The sequence below is a fragment of the Taurulus bubalis genome, assembly GCF_910589615.1.
Source record: "Taurulus bubalis genome assembly, chromosome: 10".
Lineage (NCBI taxonomy): Eukaryota > Metazoa > Chordata > Actinopteri > Perciformes > Cottidae > Taurulus > Taurulus bubalis.
The window spans coordinates 18,323,367-18,345,094 of NC_136598.1; the positions used below are offsets into that span (position 1 = coordinate 18,323,367).

Genomic DNA, 21,728 nt, shown 5'->3' on the forward strand with positions numbered 1-21,728 from the left:
TCTGCTTCAGACTCCTGTAGCGTCTGCCTAATGGCCAAAGCGAGAAGAGTCTGTGCTGGGGGTGTGTTCTGTCCCTGATGATGTGGTGTGTTCTGTCCCTGATGATGTGGTGTGCTCTCCTGGTTACCCTGGTGGAGTAAATGTCCTGAAGAGAGGGGAAAGCTGCTCCTGAGATCTACTGTGCAGTTTTTATCACACGCTGGAGTGCCTCCTGTCCTGGGCAGTGCTGTTTTCATACCATACTGTGATTCAGCTGGTAAGGATGCTCTCGTCCTCAATATTCTAGGCTAAACACAAGTAAAGTGCAATAAACAAAGGTAAAGGCAGAAGAGTTTTGGGCTTCTGAGGATATTTGTAACAAGGTGCATGAATTCAATTATGGTCCAATACTGCTGAGCTGTATTGGCGTAAAAGTAAAGTGGAAGTTATTCAAAATTGTACTTAACTATGTGCATACATGCACTGTGAAAAGAAACTTCCAACCAAGATAAATAAATAACTCCAAATGTGCGCACCCAATCATTACAGTAAATACAGTATGAGCAGCTTACTGAAGAGGATCAAGCCCAAAAAAAGAGAAACCAACAAAAATGAGACGATGAAATCTCGCGAGATTACCACTGTAACGGAGGACTGGGGCTTGGTCTTGAAGTTTTCAGATGCATCTGTAGATGAATCATAACAGCATCAAGATGTCGGGACGAACAGGCCGCGCTGAGACCCGAAGTCGGGCTAAAGATGATATTAAAAAGGTCCTGGCGGCCATCGAGAAGGTGCGCAAATGGTATGTAAGCTGTCTCGGGGACAATATGGAGGGAAATGTATTAGTGACTGTAGCCTGATATCTGCTGCGTCGCTCAACAAACTTCAGTCGGAAAAGTTAGATGATTGACGGGGCTGCTGACCAATCAGTACCCCCGCTTGACAGAAGAGGCGGAGCTAACTGAGTTTTTTTTTTTTTTTTTCTTCTAGCCAAGAGCTGTCAATATGGCCACAGCCTCACATGCCGCCGTAATGTAGCGACCGTCCCGTAGTCACATAACAGTGACATCAATGAGCACATTTGAACATCTATCATCGCGGGTTTTACCCGCTCGTGTGAAGCAAACGATGGCTGCAAAGTGAGCGTGACAGGATATCTAATTGGCTGTCATCTCTGCTGTGGACCGAGAGGACACGAGCATGTAGCCCACGTTACCGATTAACGCTATTAAAGCAGATGGCGTAGCGTTGGAGCTAAATTGAGCTCATTTCGAAAATAAGTCTGACTAATTTCATTCCCAGGGAGAAGAAATGGGTGACAGTTGGAGACACGTCCTTACGCATATTCAAGTGGGTGCCAGTAACAGAAACAAAGCAGGTGGGGGCCTCTGCCACGTAAAAAAAAACACACACACATACAAAATAATACGATCGCTTTTAAGGATTTACTTCAAAGAATGTTGTTGCATCAGTAGTCTTATTTTACGTCTCCCCTTTGTCATCAGATATATCGCACCAAATCCACAGGTGGAGACGTTAGAGGCATGAAAGATGTGGTACTGGAAAATGCTAACTCCTTACTGGATTTCACTGGTGAGTTTTGTGGCTGTATTTCATTAAACAAACTGGAGCCATGGCATGCAGAATGGCCTGCACATGTGTCGAAAAGCCAAAATATATCACAACCAAAAACATGAACTACAACATAAAAAAACCTGTCACTCTGATGTTCAGCACAACTCCTCTATTCCTTAGATGAAAACAGCAACCAGAGCTTTCTGTCGGATGTCTACCAGCCTAAAATGGATAACAGCAGCAGCACCTCCAGCTCCCAGCAGGTCAGTCCTCCGCATACCTCCAGCCTCCGGACCGAGGACTCTCAGCCACCAATGCTGGGCCAGGAGAGTGTGGATGGTATGTGGATGGCTCTCCGAAGCATATTTACACTCAATTTTTAAAATAATTCCTGTAATTTTTTAAAAGGTACACACAATAGATACTGTGCTTGAGTATAAAATGGCATCCGAGAGCTAAGTGCGGCATTAATGAGGATATATTTCCACCTTTCCTTGTGAATGCAGAGCCAGTTCATTTAGGACAGGAGGGGGCTGATGAGCCGCCCACCCTCATCAAGGAGGATCTTCTTTCATCGGGAGCTGTCCGACAGAGCGCCCCGGAAACACAGGTCCGCTGAGAACTTCATTCCTATCTCTGGGGTCTGTAGCATGGTGTAAAATGTATGGGAACATTTGAGTAACATAGTGTTCCTTATTTATTCAACAGGAGGAGTTGGAGGAATCAGGAGCACCCCCTTTAAAGAAGATTTGCACAGGAGAAAATGCTATTCAGAGATAGCTCATTTATAATAATTTCGTCAAAATGCACACAATACCTGTCCTCAATCAGATTAGCTGAACTTTCAAAAAGTATTCTGAGGTTTTCTTGACATATTTACGCAATCGTTACATTTCAGCAAAAGAGAAAAAATAAGTATTTACAGCTACATCTTTGTTCACTTTTAAAGGTCTTTAAAGTATGCTGTTATAAGTGATTTTTGAAATTAATGGCGGGGAATTTTCCAAACTTTGTGTGGCAAGTTACTGCTGTTGCAGGCAGTGTATTTCAATTTATATGCTGTAAATGTTTTCCGGCAACTGTTTCTAATTTACTCGTTATGCAGTTATGCAGTTGAGCTTTACGTTTGCATGTATTGCTTTATTTTTTAGGTTTACAGGCCATTTTGAAAAGGTGTTAAATGTGTAGCTTTATGCAGATTGATGTTTAGATGTGCCATTTTTATTAAATACGAGGCACTTTCTGGAACAGATTTTCTTTTGGCTTATCACATGCAAGGAAATGTTTTTTTTTAATATTTAAAATTTAATTTGCCCATGTTTATAACTGCCGACATTGTAAACCATAATAAATGCTACTTTCCAATTCCATTTCAATTAATGCTGCAGTACAAAGCTGTGATCAGTATGCACTTGTTATAATATCTTGTGGCAATCACTCTGCTATACTATAAAGGCAGGGCCTATTGTTTAATCAGACCTGTTCAAAATGGAGACCAGACAATGGATTCAGAAATTAATTCAATAATTTGAGAGCGAATTCATTCCACATCATATTTCATCAAATGCATAATCAGAATATTGTATTTATGTGTATTTTTGTATTAATGAGTAAAATAGATTCATATAATCTTTATTGTCATCAGCTGACCTCGAGTTTCTCATATATATTCAATGCTGGGCGTGGTTTATTTGAAGGGGATATTCTAGTGTGACAAAAGACAGGCCACATCAGCCAATGAGAGGCTGTTTCAAAGCAATTCGATGAAGGCGCTTTACTGAGGGAGCCAATCAACGCCGAGAGAGGGCGGGCCGTGCGTGCGACGCTGCTTGCTGCCGGGGAAACGGAGTTCCGATTGAGGACGGATTGTACCGGTGGACTAGAAACTCCCGCCATTTCGACAAGGAATTAACCTCTTGATTGATCCAGGTTACTTTTTTGCAACACTTGCTAATTCTCTCATCCGATAACAAGAAGCTCCGGCAGTACGGACATACAGGGGAAACAGTTGAGCAAACGAGAACAGGCTTAGTTTGCCAAGACTTTGGATTCTTCAGCGCGCGCCATAACCTCCTTCTGAACTGAGCTTTTGGCTGTTGCCGCGAGTTTGATTCTCGTGTGTCCTTACATATTCATTCGGAGGAGCTAAAAGTTTACTAACTACACCGTCACGTCCGGCAACCTGGTCTACATCCAAGGCATTCGCATAAAACCAGCATGGCACCGCTACGAGAGGAGAGAAGAAGGATGCGATGAGGCGGGCGGCAAGAAGCACACTGTTATTGTTTTGCAACGAGATAGCATTACGGCCCGTTTCGCGTTAGCTCGTCCGCTAGCTGCCACACGTTGGAGCCGGGCCTGCCGGCGGTAACGTGAGACGTGGTACGATATTTCGGGGACACTTGCATACATGCTAAGGACATATCATTCCATATTGTTGTACTAGTTTGTTGCTGGGCGATTTAATTCTACCGTTGGCACCCCGTGGCCAATCCGTGGATTAGACATGGCACCACTTTTAGGCCGGAAACCGTATCCACTGGCTAAGCCGCTAGCCGAGCCACCAGGCCCGGGAGAGGAGGTCTACATCGTTGAGCACTCCAAGGAGGCCTTCAGGAACAAAGAGTATCCTTCAACGTGATGATGCTCGTGCTCGACTCATCGAGCCACCCAGCATGCTGTATACGTTACTTTGTCTACCCGATTAAATAGATATTCACGTAGTCCCCCGCGAAGGGACCGGGGAGCTAACAAACCTAATTCAATGTTACCTGACGTTTGTTTTCTCCATTTCACGTTTCACACTTCACACAACGTTACACTGATGACAAGCTAGCTAGCTAGCTAGCTAGTGTGTACACCGCTTTGCTAAACGGTTAGCCGGCTATTTCGCAAACTTAGCGACGTTATAGTATTGTGTGTGGCTAATACGTAAATGTTATATGCTTAGTTAAATACAGAGAGCTGATAAAGACGTCATTTCACTTTCATCTGTCAGCGACCAACGCGAGCGCGGTTAGCTCGCGCGCTGCTAGCGTTGGGTTTCCCATTATGTCACAATAGCTCGTCGTCTTCTTTCAGGCTGAGGATGTTGCTCCGCTAGCCGGAGCTACCGGCGACTTTTTTAGTTTGACAAGTAGACTCTAGTCTACTTGAATCAGTGTATTTATTCATGGCAGCGTTTGTGTGTCTATATGGCTTGGTTATGTTGTAACGGTAAAGGTTGCTTTACTCGTTTCGGCGTCAGTGTTAAAACTTTGAACGTCAGAAGTCCTTAACTGTCAGCAAGAGTATGGAGGCAGTTATGACAACGTCATGTGACGCACGCAGTGTGAAAGTGAACTTTAAAGTGTATTTTATTGTTATGGTTGTCTTAAGTTGACATAGGCTCTAGTAGACTTGGATTTCCATAGTGGCAGAGATAATTTATTATATATATATATATATATATATATATATATATATATATATATATATATATATATATATATATATATATACCATTTTAACGTCGACATGTGTCATCACTGAGTGAACGTTATGTGAAGCACAGGCCTCGCTTATACCTTTCCATGTTATACCATCCACATTAACTATAACTTTACTCTTTTAGATATTAGTCAAACTTTCTACTCTCATTAACTACCATCGAAGTGGGTTAACTTTTCCCACATAACTTCTGTTCATCATTAGGTAGCCAGGACTCTTTTCCAGCTTGCATCACCATCATTATTTGTTCCTCGCTCCCCTCACTGTTTATCAGTTTTGCGCCTGTAATTACACCATTTGTACACTTTTCAGTTTTTAGAGTATAACATGTGCATTTAGTTTTTGTTACGTCTGTTTGTTGGGCATCCCTTGACCTCTGCCTCCTTTTTATATTTCTGTCAACGACAGACCATGTTTTTCTTGTAAATGGTTAAATAGGGAGTAACTGTTTCCATATGACTATTGTAAGTTCTTTGACCAATTGCCTACAGAGAGTATGAGGCACGCTTGCAGAGATATAGTGAGCACATCTGGACATGCAAGAGCACTGGAAGCAGTCAACTCACTCACGAAGAAGCATGGGAGGAGGAACAAGAAGTCACCGAACTGTGAGTATGACACCCTGTTTGTGTGTGCATGTACACGATTCTATCCAACATGTGAATTAAGAGCCAGTAGTGAGCTCTCTGCTGTTTAATTAGGCTGTTGATTAGGTTCTGTGAAGAATAAACAGGTACAGTTAAGTAGATGGCAGTGCTTTGCATACAGATGTCCAGTAAACTTCTGGTTCCCATTATTTTCTAAATGGATATAAAACACCACCGGTTGATTAGATGCCCTCAATTGCAGATTAGCGTCTTATGACGGCAGCTCGGTAGTATCACGAAAGAGCCATACTGTCCCTGTGAAGGTCACAAGGCTTGCTGCTTTGCTATGATTGGGTACATCTGGTGCTCCTCCTCTCATTCTATTTAGAGGGTGTGTGTGATTGAGTCATCCTTGAATCTGCAATGGCCTGGTGAGAGTTTCCTTGTTCTGATCTGCAAAAGAGAAGAAATAGCCATATAAGATGTAGAATATTTCAACTGATCTTTGTCAATCCACTCATCACTAACCAGGTGTACGTATCTGTATGTATATGTGCTGTCAGTAAGAGAAAGTTAGACCAAACCATATAAATGTGGCCAAGGGTATCTCACAGCAAAGACGGGACCGAGCATTGCTCAGTTGCCCTGCGCTCAAGTCACTGAGGATCATGGGCTGTGTTTAAGCTCTGTCTAATTATATCAGCCAAGAGATGTTACTCCCCCTACTGGTCACTCCCAGCCCTTTGTTGCCCCGTTGTGTAATGCTCTGATCCCGGTGACGAATGCATTGCAGAACTCCAAACAATACGAAATAAATCATGTCCGGAATAGAGTGCTTCACACCCTCGGGGAAAAAATAATTATGCCTGATATTTTGACATATTTTGAGTTTACTGGGCATCGAGGCATTACAATCAGCGTCTCGCTTACTACAAAAGAAATTCAGTATATTATGATGGGAATGCAAGACACTAACCGTATTGCACTTTTGTCTTCATATACCTTGTTTGTACTCCACACTGACTAGTTTCTGTTTGCAGGCTTCAGGAGGAGTATCCCAAGTGGTTTGAGAAGCCAGTCCTGGAGATGGTCCATCACAACACAGTGTCTTTAGACAAACTGGTTGAAATGGCCTGGCTGGAAATCCTCACCAAGTATGCTGTGGATGAAGAGTGTGACTTCCTGGTCAGTTTGACCTGTTCAAATTTCCAAACTTTGCATTTTGATCTCTTAAAGACTTCAGCCTTTTTCACCCATTCAGATGAACATTATTCCAATAACTATTGTCTTTTGAGGACCATAGAAATTATTTTTGTCATTTAAATTGACACTTTTTTGCTGACCATTTATTGAAGCTTATTAACATGTTTTAATTAATGTTCTTCCTCAGCAGTTGCTTTCTGTTCTTTTAAGAAGTGTTGAGAGATTACAATCGCTGCTAAATTGAATAGGACTTGACGCTAATGTTAAACAAGAGATAGCCAGCCTCAGTGGTAGTACCTTGGAATGCAGGTGTTTAAAGGAAAACTTCCTCTTGGGGTATTCTGAGATTCTCACAAGACTTTTTCACTTCAGGTGGGGAAGGACAAAAGTTTGCAAGTGAAGGTGGTGAAGATCCATCCCCTTGAAAATCCGGAGGGTGAGTCGGGCGAGAAGAAGCTTGAAGGTGCCTGTGACTCTCCATCCAGTGACAAGGAGAATGCAAGTCAGGAGAACCAGAGGAAAGAACCTCCTCCCAGAGAAGAGGAAAACAGGAGAGAGAGTCTCAGTGAGTACCAATCGGTGCACAAACAGAGAAAACTGAATTTAGGTTTTGTAGTCGTACACCATGGATATGACACAACTTGTGGTGTAATGATTGATGATGATCAGTGTGTTCCTTTTAAACCGCACAAAGGGTTTATTGATTGTAGGCCCAGAGACATTTTTCTTTCTTTGGATGGAATGTTGTTTTTCCTCCCTCTGTTTCCATTTTAAGTTTCAACCACTTTTTATTTTTTACACAATACACCATTTTTTTTACATGGTATTGTTTCAATACCATCAGGTGACAGAGCACGACGTTCACCAAGAAAACTTCCCACTGCCATGAAGGAAGAGAAGAGGAGATGGGTGATGCCCAAATTCCTTCCTCATAAGTACGACGTGAAGCTCATCAATGAGGATAAGGTCTGTATCCTCTGTCTCTAAACTGGTCCCAGATGAGAATAAATCTTGTCTTGAAACCATGACAATATATTACTTCCATTTGTGGTTCATGATCTTTTGAGATCGACACAGTTTGAGTTTTTGAAAGAAGGTGACGCTGAATCTTCCCCAACAACCTGTCTCATAGGTGATCAGTGACGTCCCAACAGACAGTCTTTACAGAACAGAGCGCCCTCCAACCAAGGAGATCATGCGCTACTTCATCAGGCACTATGCTCTGAGGCTGGGCATGGGCGAGAGTGCTCCCTGGGTGGTTGAAGATGAACTAGTGAAAAAATTTAGCTTGCCCAGCAAATTTAGTGACTTTCTTCTTGATCCACACAAGGTAATTTACTCATGGTCCTTTTTGTTCCCATATTAGACAACTTTAAATATATTGCTTGTTCTTGTCTCACATTTTTTTTTCTTTTTTTGTTGAAAGTTTTTAGCAGAGAATCCCTCTGCAAAGCGTAGGAGCTTGTCATCTCCAGAGGGTAAACCTAACAAGAGGCTCAAGACCCCTGACACACCAGGAGAGGATTCAGGAAATGAGAAGGGTGAGAAGAAAAGGAGAAGAAAGAAGGACTCTTTAGGGATGCCTCTTAGTCCCACCATTTGGGGCCACATGCAGGTAAGCTGGCTTGATGTACACTATTGTGTATACTTTATTATGTTGGAGTATCCCGTTTAAAAGTTTTGCTTCATGTGCTCATATTGTCTGTATTTCAGAAGATGAATGGATCCCCACTTAAGATGAAGAACTCTGGAACTCCAAAGAAAGGAGAAGGCAAAGGCTCGGCTCCCTCCACTCCAAAATCGGGCAGGAAGTCCGGGGACAAGAAAGAAGGAAAGAAGACTGGAAAGAGTGGTGATAAGAAGCTCAATGTCCTCAAAGCTTCTAGAAAGGACGGTAAAGCTGGTGCCAAGACACCGAAGATGAAGCAGATGACTCTGCTGCATCTGGCTAAGAGCACCTCTTCTGGGAGCCCCAAGAAGAGAGCCCGCAGTACCGGCATGGGTACGCCTAAACTCGGAAAGCCACTGCACCCTATGGCTCTTCACCTCCTCCGTTACTATAAGGAGCACAAGGGCAAAGAGGACAAGAAGAACTCCCTTTCCTCCCTCATCTCTAAGGCTGCAAAGACCTTGTCCCCAGATGATCGGGACCGGCTGCCAGAGGAGCTCAAGGAGCTGGTGCAGAAACGCTGGGAGCTACTGGAGCAGAAGAAGCGATGGGCAGCCATGAGTGAGGAGGAAAAGCAGGAAGAGATGAAGAAAAAGCGCGAGGAAGTCAAAGAGAAACTGCGAGAAAAGGCCAAGGAGCGACGTGAGAAGGAGATGCTGGTCCGCCGCGAACAATCTCGCAGATACGAGGACCATGAGATCGAAGGTGGCAAGACTCTGCCGGCGTTCAAGCTTGTAGACATGCCCGAGGGGTTGCCTAACACCCTGTTTGGGGATGTGGCTATGGTTGTGGACTTCCTTCACTGCTATGCAGGGCTGCTGATGCCCAATGACCAGTATCCCATCACAGCAGTGGCTCTGATGGAAGCGCTGGCAGGTGAACGGTCTGGCTTCCTCTACCTGAATCGTGTGCTGGTGGTGCTGCTTCAGACTATGCTGCAGGACGAGCTGGCAGAAGGCTACAGTGAGCTCGACATGCCCTTATCTGAGATCCCTCTTACCATGCACTCGGTTTCAGAGCTGGCACGGTTGTGCCTGCGACCATGTGACGCCCACGGGGAAGAGAGCAACCAGGGCTCTTTGGACACGGGGGCTTTGAGCGGCTTTGACGATGTAGTGACCAGTGAGTTCTTGGAGAAGCTTGAGACAATCGAGGTGTTTGAGCTGAGCCCAGAGGAGAAGGTCAGTCTCCTGGTGGCACTGTGCCATCGCATACTCATGACGTACTCCGTTGAAGATCACGTTGATGCAATGCAGCAACGGTCAGCCGAGGTGTGGAAGGAGCGTCTGGCAATGCTGAAAGAAGTCAATGACCGCAAGAAGGCAGAGAAGCAGATGCGAAAGGAGATGGAGGGCAAAGGTAGGCAGGGGTTAATGTAGGAATGAATGTAATACGATTTAATACTGCTTCTTTCCACACTTGTATGTATTGCACTTTAAAGCCTATACAATACCCACACCATAAAGGAAAATCTTTCAGCTTTAAATTAGTCTTTTATATATAATTGTTTTCTTCTTTTTTTTTTACTGCGATCAAAGGAGAGAAAAAGAAAGAGGGGAGTGCTAAGAAGGAGATCAAAAAAGAAGTAAAGGTAGAGCCAGAACCGGAGCCAGAGGACATGATCAGCTCGGTGAAGAGTCGGCGGCTGATGTCCATGCAGGCCAAAAAGGATAAAGAGGAGATGGACCGACAGAACAAAGGTACACTTTGTAGCAAGGAGTTGAGCTGTTAATCCATTTCAAAATGTGCCAAAAAGAAGGCAAGTTGGTTAACTGACAAGCTCGATAGCACATTTACCTTTTGTGTAACACCAATTAAAATGTTGTTCTGTCAGTATTTTCTCTTTCCACCACTCAGATCTTGTGAATGCGTGCCATTTAGAGCAAAGCCAGACCGTCTACTGTTGATTACTTTATAGATACTTTATAGTTGGTATATTATTTATTTCCCCAAAGAGCGCATGGAAAAGGATGCTGAAGAGGAGCGTATGCGTAAACAGAGGGCTGCTGTAGAAAGGGCCTTTCAGGACGGTATAACCAAATCCAGACTTGTCACGCGCAGGACCCCACTGGGAACTGACAGAAATCATAACAGGTCAGTGCTGAACACCACCGTTTATACTCAGATAAATGTTAATTTGTTTAACATAAAAGTCAATTATAACCATGGTTGCTGGATGTTTTTGTTCAGATACTGGCTCTTCTCTGACGTGGTTCCTGGTCTGTACATTGAGAAAGGCTGGGTGCACGAAAGCATCGACTACAACTTCACCCCTCCACCTGAGGACAAACCAGCCGAGCCCGAGGTGGAAGAGGAAGAGGATGGTGAGTCGGCTGTTACTCAGGATTCACAAGGTACAGTAATTTTGGTGTAAGTTACCTTTTAATCGAAATGCTTACATTTGTTAAAAAAAATGACCATTAGCTGATTATCAAATCCCAAATATTCTGTGTGCGTGGCTGTGTGTGTGGCCGTGGCCCTAATTTGTCATTTTGGTCTTGGATAATTAATTAGTTTTTGCATTGTAGAAGCTGAAAAGGATGATGGCAGCATAGACGGTGCTATTAGCGATGGAGCCCAGCAGGGAGCAGCAGTAGACATCTGCATAGAAACTACTATTCCCAACCAAGGACAGAACCTCTGGTTAGAGCTTTGTTTCTGCCTTCTCTTTCATTTTATGCTTTTCTTTTGACACAACCTTTCATTCTAATAGTCTGCCTTTTTTGAATACAGGTTCATTTGTGACAACACAGCTGAGCTGGAGGCACTAATGGAGAGTCTTCATCCTCACGGGGTTAGAGAGAGTGCACTGAAGGCGAAGATTCAAAGCAGGTGCAGGCTCTCTCGTTATAAGAGATAATTACTTCAACAAATGTCTACATCTAAAGCATTACCTGTTTTTATTTAATTTTTTATACCAACTCTGCTTTTTAAAGCTTTTACATTCTGTTTGCTGTTCATACAGATATGCCTTTTTATTTAGAAATTATCATCTATTATGTTGATATTAATACCAGCAGCAAGCCTTTTAGAGCCACCAGAGCATCTACAAAAAGTATGAACAGTGTACAAGTAAAAGAAAGAAACAGGCAGAGCAGACAAGATGTTTTTTAACAACGCCGCAGTATTGGAAAAAACATGACTCTCTCTCTCTTCCTTGTTGCAGGTACCAGGACGTCCTCCACTCGGTCCATCTGACCCGTAAGGGAAAACTGGGCCTCAGGACCTGCGATGGCTACTCAGAGCTGCTCAATTACCTGCGTAGTGACATCCAAGAGGTAGCCTCACGACTCCATAAGGGAGGCCTGGGGTACCTGGATGACAACGTGGACATAGAAGAGCAGGTAATTAGTTGGTTCTGGCCACAACATCAGTTGCCTTGAAATGTTAACATTAATGTTCACTGAAGATCCTTAATCTTTGGATTTAAGTGATTTTGTAGGACCATGTCTTGCTGTAGACATGACATGTAATGTGCAAACGGTTTTCATTACGCAGATAAGTCTACCCTAAGTGATTTGGAAGAAAAATGTGTCGTGGAAAACACATGCAGAAGAAAAACCACTAAGTAGCAGACAATAACATGTTTAGTGTTGAATTAAGCTAGTTTACATTTTAAAGACCAAAATAACCAGTTCATTCACATACAAAACAGGTTGAAACTGTTTAACCCTTGACTTATATAAGCAATGATGGTGTACACAAACCATCATACACCTTTTTTAAAAAGGTTTTACTGTATCAAACTGTCGGTGAAACAGCCCGTTTTATTATACAGTGAAATTTTACTGATTTTTATAATGTAGTATTTCTGTGTTGTCCACAGAATGTGATTGTAATTCATACGGGTTTCATCTACTATTCACAGTTGAAAGACATGCAGAACTTGAAAGCCTTTGGTGAGTGCATCATCACCATCCAGGCCTGTGTAATCAAAAAGTTCCTGCAGGGGTTCATGGCCCCCAAGCAGAAGAAGAAGAAAAAGCAAGGCGGGGAGGAAAGCAGCAAGGCTGAAGAGGTGGACGACGAGAAGAGACTGGCAGAAGAGGCCAGGGTAAGAGAACCGAGTCTCACAGGCTACAGCATCAACAAGGCTGTTTAAATAATGGCTTTTAGCTGAGGTTTGCAGTTATTAAATTCATCATGGTTATAATTCTAGGTATGGTGTGAATGACAAAGCACCAGTAAAAGTGTTTAATTGTTTATTTGTAAGAAAAATAGGAGCTATGCCCAAAAACAATTAAAGATGCTGAAGTTTGCTCATGACACAAACTGAATATTTGTACAGGCAGAGCTAGCAATATTAGTCTTTCTTTACATCAAATGTTGCTGAGTTTAATCAAGTCTGTGCTTTTCCTCTTAGGTGGCGACAGCGGTAGAGAAGTGGAAGATGGCCCTCCGAGAGGCCCAGACCTTTTCCCGCATGCACGTCCTGCTGGGGATGTTGGACGCTTGCATAAAGTGGGACATGTCTGCTGAGAATGCTCGCTGCAAAGTCTGCCGCAGGAAAGGTAGGGCTAATTTCAGCTGCTGCCTCACTCATGTTGTCTCAAAGAAAGGAATTAGCTGTAAATTAAATGTACATCACAGGTTATTTGCCGCCAAAGAGCATTATGCCTTTTAGTGAAATAGAAAAGCTTTTGTTATAACATGGCTTTCTTTTGTTCAAAACTCGCCAAAGCAGACCTACAGCACCACTACTGGCTCCCGTCTAATAAATATGGTTTTCTTCAGTCAGTCCTTGCTCAACAGGTGTGCTGTATCATTGAGTTGCAGTGTGAGCTAAGCAGTGCTCCACTACTACCCTTCTGCTCCCTGTCTAGTGCTCAGGCAGAACCCATCTCTGCTGAAGCTGATGGAGTCTAAACCCAGATCCAAAAAGGGCAGCAGCGACAGGCTCAGGGCAGAACAGACTATTAATGTCAGGCAGGTCTACATACAGAGCAGCCATCTCCGCAGGCCAACAGGTGAACCTGTGGTGATAAGATGACGATAAAAGAAAACGTGTTTGCTTGCACAGCTGCACACATGTTGTTGGCCTTTCAGGGAGGGAAGAGGAAAACAAAAATATTGTCATACTGAATAATACAAAAAAACTTCTTTAGCGCAGAGCTAAGATTTCTATATCAATCTCTTCCAGGTGATGATGAGAAACTTATCCTCTGTGATGAGTGCAACAAGGCCTTCCACCTGTTCTGTCTGCGACCGGCCCTGTACGGCATCCCCACCGGAGAGTGGCTGTGTCCAGCCTGCCAGCCCACTGTTGCCAGACGTGGCTCCCGTTCAAGGTACTGTCTGCCTCACACGTTGTCCCTGCTCCTTCGTTGTTGATGTAAACTGTCGTACTACATTTGGGTGACTAACACACTTTTCTACAATGACTAGATTATCGGTTTAGGTTTTCAAAACTAGTATTAGCAACACAAACCCAAAACCTCTACACTAAATCCTGCCTCTTTGTGTAACTACATACCATGTTCTGTCTTTGCAATTTGAGGTTTTTGATTGGCAACCTCTTTATTGCAGGAACTACAACCAAGACACAGACGAAGAAGAGGATGAGGAGGAGTCTGAAGAGGAGGAATCTGAGGAAGAAGAAGAGGATGAAGAGGATAATGACTACAAGGCCATGGGTCACAGCTGTGAGTATCAACAAGAGAAGATAAAACCCAGATTCCATAAAATGGTCTTGCTCATGGTTCACCATCAGGGTTTCAACCAGAAGAAGTTAATGTTTCAGTTGTTTGTTTTTTACTTCTGTGGACCAGCTCCAAACTGGAGTCCTTTTGTCATCAATGCTCAACGCTTTGTATTAAAAACTATGGCACCAAACAACAAGAGAATACAACAAAGACTTTCCAAAAGTCACAGATTCGTTGTTGTTTGTTGTTGGAAAATGGGGTTCCTCGGTGCTGTAAGTTGGGAAAGAGAGGAATGCTGACGGGGAATTTTGGCCCCTGTCTCTATTGTCTGTGTTTTGTCATGTAGCAGAGCTCAGGTCTGGACCTTTTGCTTTGATGCCTCACTCACTCCGGCTTCCCTCGGAGTATGTGACAGGATGATCCCCGTTGTCATTTCAAGCCTGCCTGTCACGGATAATGATTAAGAAGTTTTATGCATCAATGAACAGTTCAAGAGAGGAAGAATTTTTCAAATTTCTAGCTGACATCATAGTTCAGTTGATATTGACAGATAATATTGGTTACGCATGGAAAAATTACTGATATTGAATCTTTTTTCCTCTTACCTTTTTTATGCCTTTTTTTTAAAACTTTTGTTTACCTCATGTCTTGATCACATCACAATTTCCTCACAGTGAGACCAAGGAAGAAAAATAAGCAGTCTTCATCTCGGCAGAAGATTTCAAAAAGCAAACCCAAGAAGCAGTCGTCTTTAAGTAGTCAGAGCAGCAAACCGAGGACTGGCCCCAACAGCCCTGCAGACATTGATGAACTGGTAAGAAACCAGCAGGACACCCTCATACAGAAGCTACGTCTTAATTCTTAAAATAATTAAGAAATGTACTTAAAGCAGGAAACATGTGAAGGTCGGAGTTGATCTATATTTCCGAAACAGTCAGTCAGAATGAATCGTTTTTGTTGTAATTGATTATGTGTGTGTGATGTCTTCAGGTGCGACAGAGTTCCCAAACAGGAGTGCGCAGGCAGGTGCTGGAGCTGGAGAAGTGTGAGGAAATCCTCAAGAAACTGACGAAATTCCGCTACAGCTGGCCTTTCAGGTGAGCAGAGAACATGATCTGTGCATTTGAATAGACATTCGGTTTGTTATGGAGCGGCACCAATGTTTACACCCAGAAGTATCATCATGACATCCCAGCTTCCCTACATTCAAAATGTATAATATCACTACTACTGAATTAAAATGAGTATTTTTCTATTTAGTCTGAACCAATATTTCATGATTATTCTGGAGATATGTTGGTCTCTTTTAGGACCCATGAACAAAATTAAAAGTTATTTTCTGCTTTACACTTTGTTTGTCGCAGTAAATAAAAATGTCTTGCCCACTATGAATTGTTATGGTCTTAACGTGGCTCTCTGCTCCTTGTCCCAGGGAGCCTGTGTCCGTGGAGGAGGCAGAGGACTACCTGGACATCATCTCCCAACCCATGGATTTCCAAACAATGCTCGAAAAATTCAGCCAGGGCTCGTATCGCCACGCCCAGGATTTCATGGAAGACCTGAAACTGGTCTTCTCCAACGCAGAGGAGTACAACCAGCAGGGCAGCACCGTGCTGTCCTGCATGGTCAAGACGGAGCAGACGTTCACCGAGCTGCTCCAGAAGCTGCTGCCCGGCCTCAGCTACCTCCGCCGGCGTTCACGTAAACGAATCAGCCAAGCCCATGCAACATCTGAGGAGGAGGAGGAGGAGGATGGTGGTGAAGAAGAAGAAGAAGAAGAAGAAGAAGAGGAGGAACCAAAGAAGAAAATGCAGAATGGCAAATCGAACGGGAAGAAAACCAGAAATGTTCGAGGACGGAGGGAAGAGGAGAGCGAGAGTGGTGAGGATGACGACGATGGCAGGAGAAGAAGTAAGCGGTCCGCTACCTCCTCAGGTAGGAAGGATTACAGGGAGCAGGATAGTGATGGCGAGCGGGACACACGGAGAACTCGTCATCGAGGGGCCCGGGGCAACGCTGCGAATATCGTCGAGGAGCGGTCCAGCCAGCAGCGACATTCCAAGCGACAGAAACGCTCCTGAAGTCCAGGGTGTTTTGTTTTGTTTTTCTTTTTGGGTCGTCTCTTTGCTTTAAAATGTCTGTCCCGCTCTTCTAGAAATGATCAAGAGCCCTCCTCCTCCTCCACCACACAGCCAGTGGGGCGTAATCCTCAGAAGGACTTATTTTGTGTTATTGAATTTCTGTTCATATTTTGAAAAGCGACAAAAGAAAACCGATTTATATTTGTAACGTTTTTTTAATTATTTTTTTCAACCAAGAAAATGAGACATCTGAGATAATGGATGGATCCTTGTAGCTCTTGAGACACCTTTTTGATTTAAATTTCTTTTCCAAGTTGACATCTCTTACACTCACACGTGTAATTTGACTTGAATGTTGTCAGTTTAAAAGATGGTGTCCATGTAGCCGAAACCCTCTGGGAAATCTTTCTTTGTTTAAAAACAACGCTGCAACTGATATTAATGTCTCCTGTCACCTGTAAATCGCTCTTACTACTAAGCATCTTGACACCAAAATTAACTTTGGTCAAATGCCAGTCTATAGTTAAACATGATAGGATTATTACTAGTTTTAGAATTATTATTTTTTGTGTCAAAAGCTGGGTCGACACTTCAGGTCACATGTAGTCGCATCATTTTAGTGCTAACACACACATTTCTTTTCGGCTCTTGGTGCCAAGATGTTTTCAAAAACATGGACTCGACTCGGAGTCGTTCTTGGCGTGCAGAGCGGACCAGCCTTTCCTCTGTAGTGCCCTGCCACTTTAAAAGAACCGGTACCTCAATGATCCATCAGTTTACACTCCTGTGTAAAGTGCACCTATTATGCCAGCAGCTGCAGGACCAGACTTTATTGAAATTATGTGCATAAACATTTGTAAACGGTGTTTAAAACGACAAATGTGACATTTGTTAAGCAAAATGGGCATTTTTGAATATTTGATATTTTTTGCACATTTTATTTGGTATTGTAAATGATTACTTGTTGATCTTAACCACATTAAATAAATGGCAAGGTTTGACTAACCGGGGCTCTCCTAGTCACTGAAGAGAACATGTCGGAGTTGTCTTACTTTTCCTTATCGCGGCATAAATAATTTAGTCACTTGTACATTTTGTAACAAAACCTTAAAGTCACTCATTTAAATGGATTTATTGACACGCGTGATGGTAGAACGGCTCCAGAGGCAGATGAAGGCTTTCCTGCATGTCCTGGTTCAGCCACCAGGTGGTGCTCTCCGCCTGCTTTCTGAATACTTTTGTCCGGCAGTTTCCAAGTAGTTCAGTGACGCTGCTGTGACTCTCTGCTCTGGTCATCGAAAGCCAGGGGGAGCTTCATAGTGCTGGTTTATTTTGGCGCTAACACTTGTTTTGTAATAACTTCTATACAGTCACAGCTTAACAAAAAAACGTTTGAATGTGCAGAAGTTTGTGTAGTTTGTGGTGAGGTTGCCAGCGACGTATATGTAAACGTATACACTGACGAGGCTGTGATTGGTGTGACCTCTTCTTTCTGTGCTGCTCAGTGTTTTTTCTAGTGCAGTTATCAGTGATCTTTTTTTTTATTTCACTTGGCCACTGATTATTCCCCCCTCCACCTATTTTTTTTTTTTTTTTAAATCCAGCTTTGCTCCTGACATGATTAATAATTGTTTAAATCACTGTTGTAGTTGTTTGTTATTTCAACGAACAAACAAAAGGTGACTGCCCTTCTCAAGTTGAGACCTGACTGTAAATGCTTTCTTTGTTCTTTGAGGAACTGCAAAAATCTTTTTACACTTCCTTTTTTTATATATATATTTATAGTCTCTAAAGCTGGGGTTGGGCAGGTTAGGAGGATTCACTTGTAAAGAATTTCCAATAAAGGCTATGGACGAAGACCGTAGTTCTCCCTGTTTTATTTGAGCTGATGAGCGCCCCCTGGTCAGACATCACTGCCATCTGTAAAGCCTTGTAATAAGACAATGATTGTGGAGGAAAACGGGTTAACCGTGACTGCCGACTGTCTGATTTTACTTTTTTAATAAAATGTCAAACATTGTCTTACTCTCTGATGTGGACTCTTTTCTCCGAATAATCTCCACCTTCTAATGGGAGCCAAATTATCTTTAAATATGTTTGTTAACAATCAAAAGTGATGTTACAGAGGAGAAATGGCTTCATTATTCACAAAGGAGGATTAGCAACTGTGACTTTTCCCATGAAAACATGTTGTGGAAAAGGTTACGCTTATGGCGATTGACCTTTGGCCTTAAACACTTAACTCGTGCTCTAATTCACTACATATTGAACTGTAAGGAACAATATTAATATCCTGCATTCATTCGGTTTACAGAAAAGACGGCTGAAGAAGGCTGTGGACACAAGAAACTTAAGATATTTACACAAGGCTATTACACTGTCTAGACTGCCATTGAAATTGGCTTCTATGGCCGTTTACAGACCAAAATAATTATTTAGCTGCGCTCGGCTGTAGCCAGTTTCACAGGAAGCGCTCTCCACAAAAATGTGCCCCGTACAGGTAATAAATAGGTGGCAGCAAAGATAACTCCCAACTGGAAAGTCCCAAAGTTATATAAATTATGAATATTATACAAAGAGGGTCTGGGATGCATGGAGCAGAGGAGAGTGCAGCAAGAAGTGCTGACAGCCTGTGAGCCGTCTGTAATTTGGCAACAGGTGTCGGGGCGGAGATGGATCAGAGAAAAGGTCAGAGACGTGAAAAGTCAGTGGAAACGAAACACTTGATTAGTGGCCGTTCAAACATAGTGGCAGCTGAATTCAGCCATTATAAAACACAATGACATTTCACTTTGGTATGTTTTTTTGTCCGTGAAAATACAATCCAATTTTGGAAGTAAGAATGTAGACATTTGATTTAAATAAACTGACATTCCTTACATCTCATGCATTTTAAAATGAATGCATGTCGTTCCTGTCCATCTTTCCCAGAAAGCTTTGCAACTGCAGCATTCTGAGTCGTAAAAGAAGACGGAGGCTCACAGGTCCACGTTCTTGACCCACAAGAAAAGAAGATGGCAGATTGAGGACATTATGAGCTCCATGCCCTGAAGCGTTGGAGGGAAGTCGCTGCTTTTTGTTGTTTTTTTCTGAGTCTTGATTCTGACTGAATCGCTGTGACAGCCAGTTCTGGTGGCTGTGACTGTTTTGGGGAAATGGAGCCAAAACAAACTGAACACTTGCTTGAACTCACTTGCATGATTTGAGTGAACTTCTAATGAACCTAAGCTTCTTCACCGTTCAAGAACTCGTTGTTAACCTGAATAATACAATACAGTCGTGATATATTAACTTTGAGAAGTCTGCTGGATTTATCAGGCTCTCCAAACTCATGAAAGGGGTTTCAAGTATTGTTCATTCCTCACACTCTGCATCCTACGCAGTGAAACATAGTTGAGACATGCATTAATCACCAAACTTCTACTCCCCGTTGAGGTAAAAGACATCATCTCAGTAGCAAGACTAAGAGGTTCAGAAATAGCTACAGTTACATGATCTGAAAGAATCCAATATGAGGAAGCGTGCTGCAGACATTTATGCCCTCTTTCAGGGCATAAATTATATAAACCCTTGTACTTCTCCCAGCAACCGCATTAAGTAAAAATGTGTCCAATACTTTGACCAAATACCTGCAAACAATCACAGTAGCCTCACCTGTATTTTGCTCGTGCTAATTAGCAAATACTAGCATGCTACAATGCTAAACTAGCATACTGCTGTGACTGAGGAGATTCACACTTAAATAAACCTTAAATAAACCTTTCCAGAGTGAAAATAATGAAATATTATCAAAGGAGCAGTGGAATTTATTGTTAAATCGCTACAATCCATATATATTTTTACATTAGTGACAAAGTGAAAAGGCATCGCTTGTCGTAAAGACACACAACTCTGCAGCTCCTCTCAGCTTTACAGAGCTTTATATCATGTTTCAGGTCTTTGTTGAGCTGTCCCGTCTTCAACATCACTGTTTTGGTACACGTTCTCTGCTCTCAAAATTTTCGACTGCAGTAAAAAGGCTCTGAAAACGTACTCTACCGTAACTGCTCTGCACCAAACAACAGACGAGACACAATGAGAGACTACCTTGTGAACATAATGAAGAATTTAAGCAGCTCAAGAGCCAGACATTTCCCTCGGGAGTTGGTAGAGACCAAAACAGAGCTAAAAAGGGAGTGAACGCGCTCATCAGGTGGACACAAACACAACAAATTAATGATTTGTTGCTCTGTAACTGCTGGGTGTGTAAATAAGCAACTGTTTGCAAAAAACATTCACCATATTAACTTGAAAGGTATATTTTAGTGAGTGTTGTGTTCACAGCTTATTCCACTGTGTTTAACTTCTTGTAGCAGGTGGCTGCGGTTTGACAAGACATCGTACACTTATCAGGTTTTACGTTGCCGCCACTATTATGTCACACAGTCTGACCTGGCGGGTTGAAGCAGCAGCAGGTGCCTCACTCTAAAACAAGCAAACACTGGCCGTGCGCTGAATAATCTTTGAACCCTGAGCAAACTGACAGCAGCAGTGTACGACCGAGACGTCCACACAGTGTTGTGTGTGTGTGTGTGTGTGTGTGACAGCAGAGCTGAGCAGCCCACCCTGCAAATATTTACTCCTGGTCCAAGTCGGTGCAGAGGGCATGAGGCGAGGAGTGTGAACAAGTGTTTCTCACTCTCATTCCAGCAAACACGATGCGCTGCGTGTCTGCGAAGTGACTTTACTGTGACCACATTAAAGGACAGTTCAAGCATTAACCTGTGGCAGGGTTTGGTTTCACTGCTCATCCATACAATACTTAAATTAGGTTTCCTGAATTAGTTTTATTAACGTTATTTTTGTCATTTTAAATTCCTTGTGTCCTTTTCTGTTTGTCGTTTGTTAACTCCTCATGAAATGTTGCAGTGTTAACCATCTTATTTAACTTTTCAGTCTTGCATTAGATGAAGCAAATTGGGACCCAATAAACAATGAAAAAAATATTTTGTAAAACAATGTCTTCATAACAATGAATCAACATAGAAAACAACTAACTAAAGCCTGAGGGTGTTACGTTATCATGAGGTAAGCACAGGCTCCTGCACCAACAGCACTATGGTCCGCCCTGATGCAGGTAACCGAGAGGAAAGGCGTTCTTTAATATTCACTCCAGTTTGGTTTCAGAATGCTCAAAGTCATCCTCATTAAGAAAAGTTGGGACAGCAAAGAAGAGTTTCTGGCTCTCAATCACTGCTGAAATGAGGTCTGTATTAATATAATGAAGGATCCTGAGGGCTGAGGGCGTCGTCACACCTGATTGGCCAAGAGGGGAAACGCACCAAGCTGCTCTCAATTCTTAATTAGCAGCTATTAGTCACACCTTGCACAACAGGTGGTCTGAATACAACTGGAACCTTCTAACTCAAAATACAACTGTAGGGAGGTGGAGAGAGAGTCTGTAACCATAACTTTATATACAGTATATACTGTAACATAATTCAAGAGGCGCTGGAATATT

General features: G+C 42.8%; 2 protein-coding genes across 2 annotated transcripts; both read left to right on the forward strand.

The window, feature by feature from the left end:
- Positions 1 to 671: 671 nt before the first annotated feature.
- Positions 672 to 2,916, forward strand: bcl7bb (BAF chromatin remodeling complex subunit BCL7B b; the record flags this gene model as incomplete). Its single annotated transcript, XM_079224610.1, has 6 exons — positions 672 to 784; positions 1,285 to 1,360; positions 1,488 to 1,575; positions 1,738 to 1,896; positions 2,064 to 2,167; positions 2,266 to 2,916. The coding sequence occupies 6 exons, from the start codon at positions 672 to 674 to the stop codon at positions 2,335 to 2,337; spliced, it is 612 nt and encodes a 203-aa protein (XP_079080736.1). The 3' UTR covers positions 2,338 to 2,916.
- Positions 2,917 to 4,063: 1,147 nt separating this feature from the next.
- Positions 4,064 to 18,248, forward strand: baz1b (bromodomain adjacent to zinc finger domain, 1B; the record flags this gene model as incomplete). Its single annotated transcript, XM_079224753.1, has 22 exons — positions 4,064 to 4,182; positions 5,538 to 5,654; positions 6,674 to 6,818; positions 7,209 to 7,401; positions 7,681 to 7,802; positions 7,969 to 8,166; positions 8,263 to 8,451; positions 8,550 to 9,864; positions 10,047 to 10,205; positions 10,461 to 10,599; positions 10,696 to 10,859; positions 11,034 to 11,148; positions 11,239 to 11,337; positions 11,672 to 11,849; positions 12,374 to 12,559; positions 12,869 to 13,016; positions 13,329 to 13,472; positions 13,646 to 13,793; positions 14,032 to 14,147; positions 14,822 to 14,961; positions 15,138 to 15,244; positions 15,580 to 18,248. 22 exons carry the CDS (start codon positions 4,064 to 4,066, stop codon positions 16,226 to 16,228), a joined length of 4,890 nt encoding a protein of 1,629 aa, XP_079080879.1. The 3' UTR covers positions 16,229 to 18,248.
- Positions 18,249 to 21,728: the final 3,480 nt, after the last annotated feature.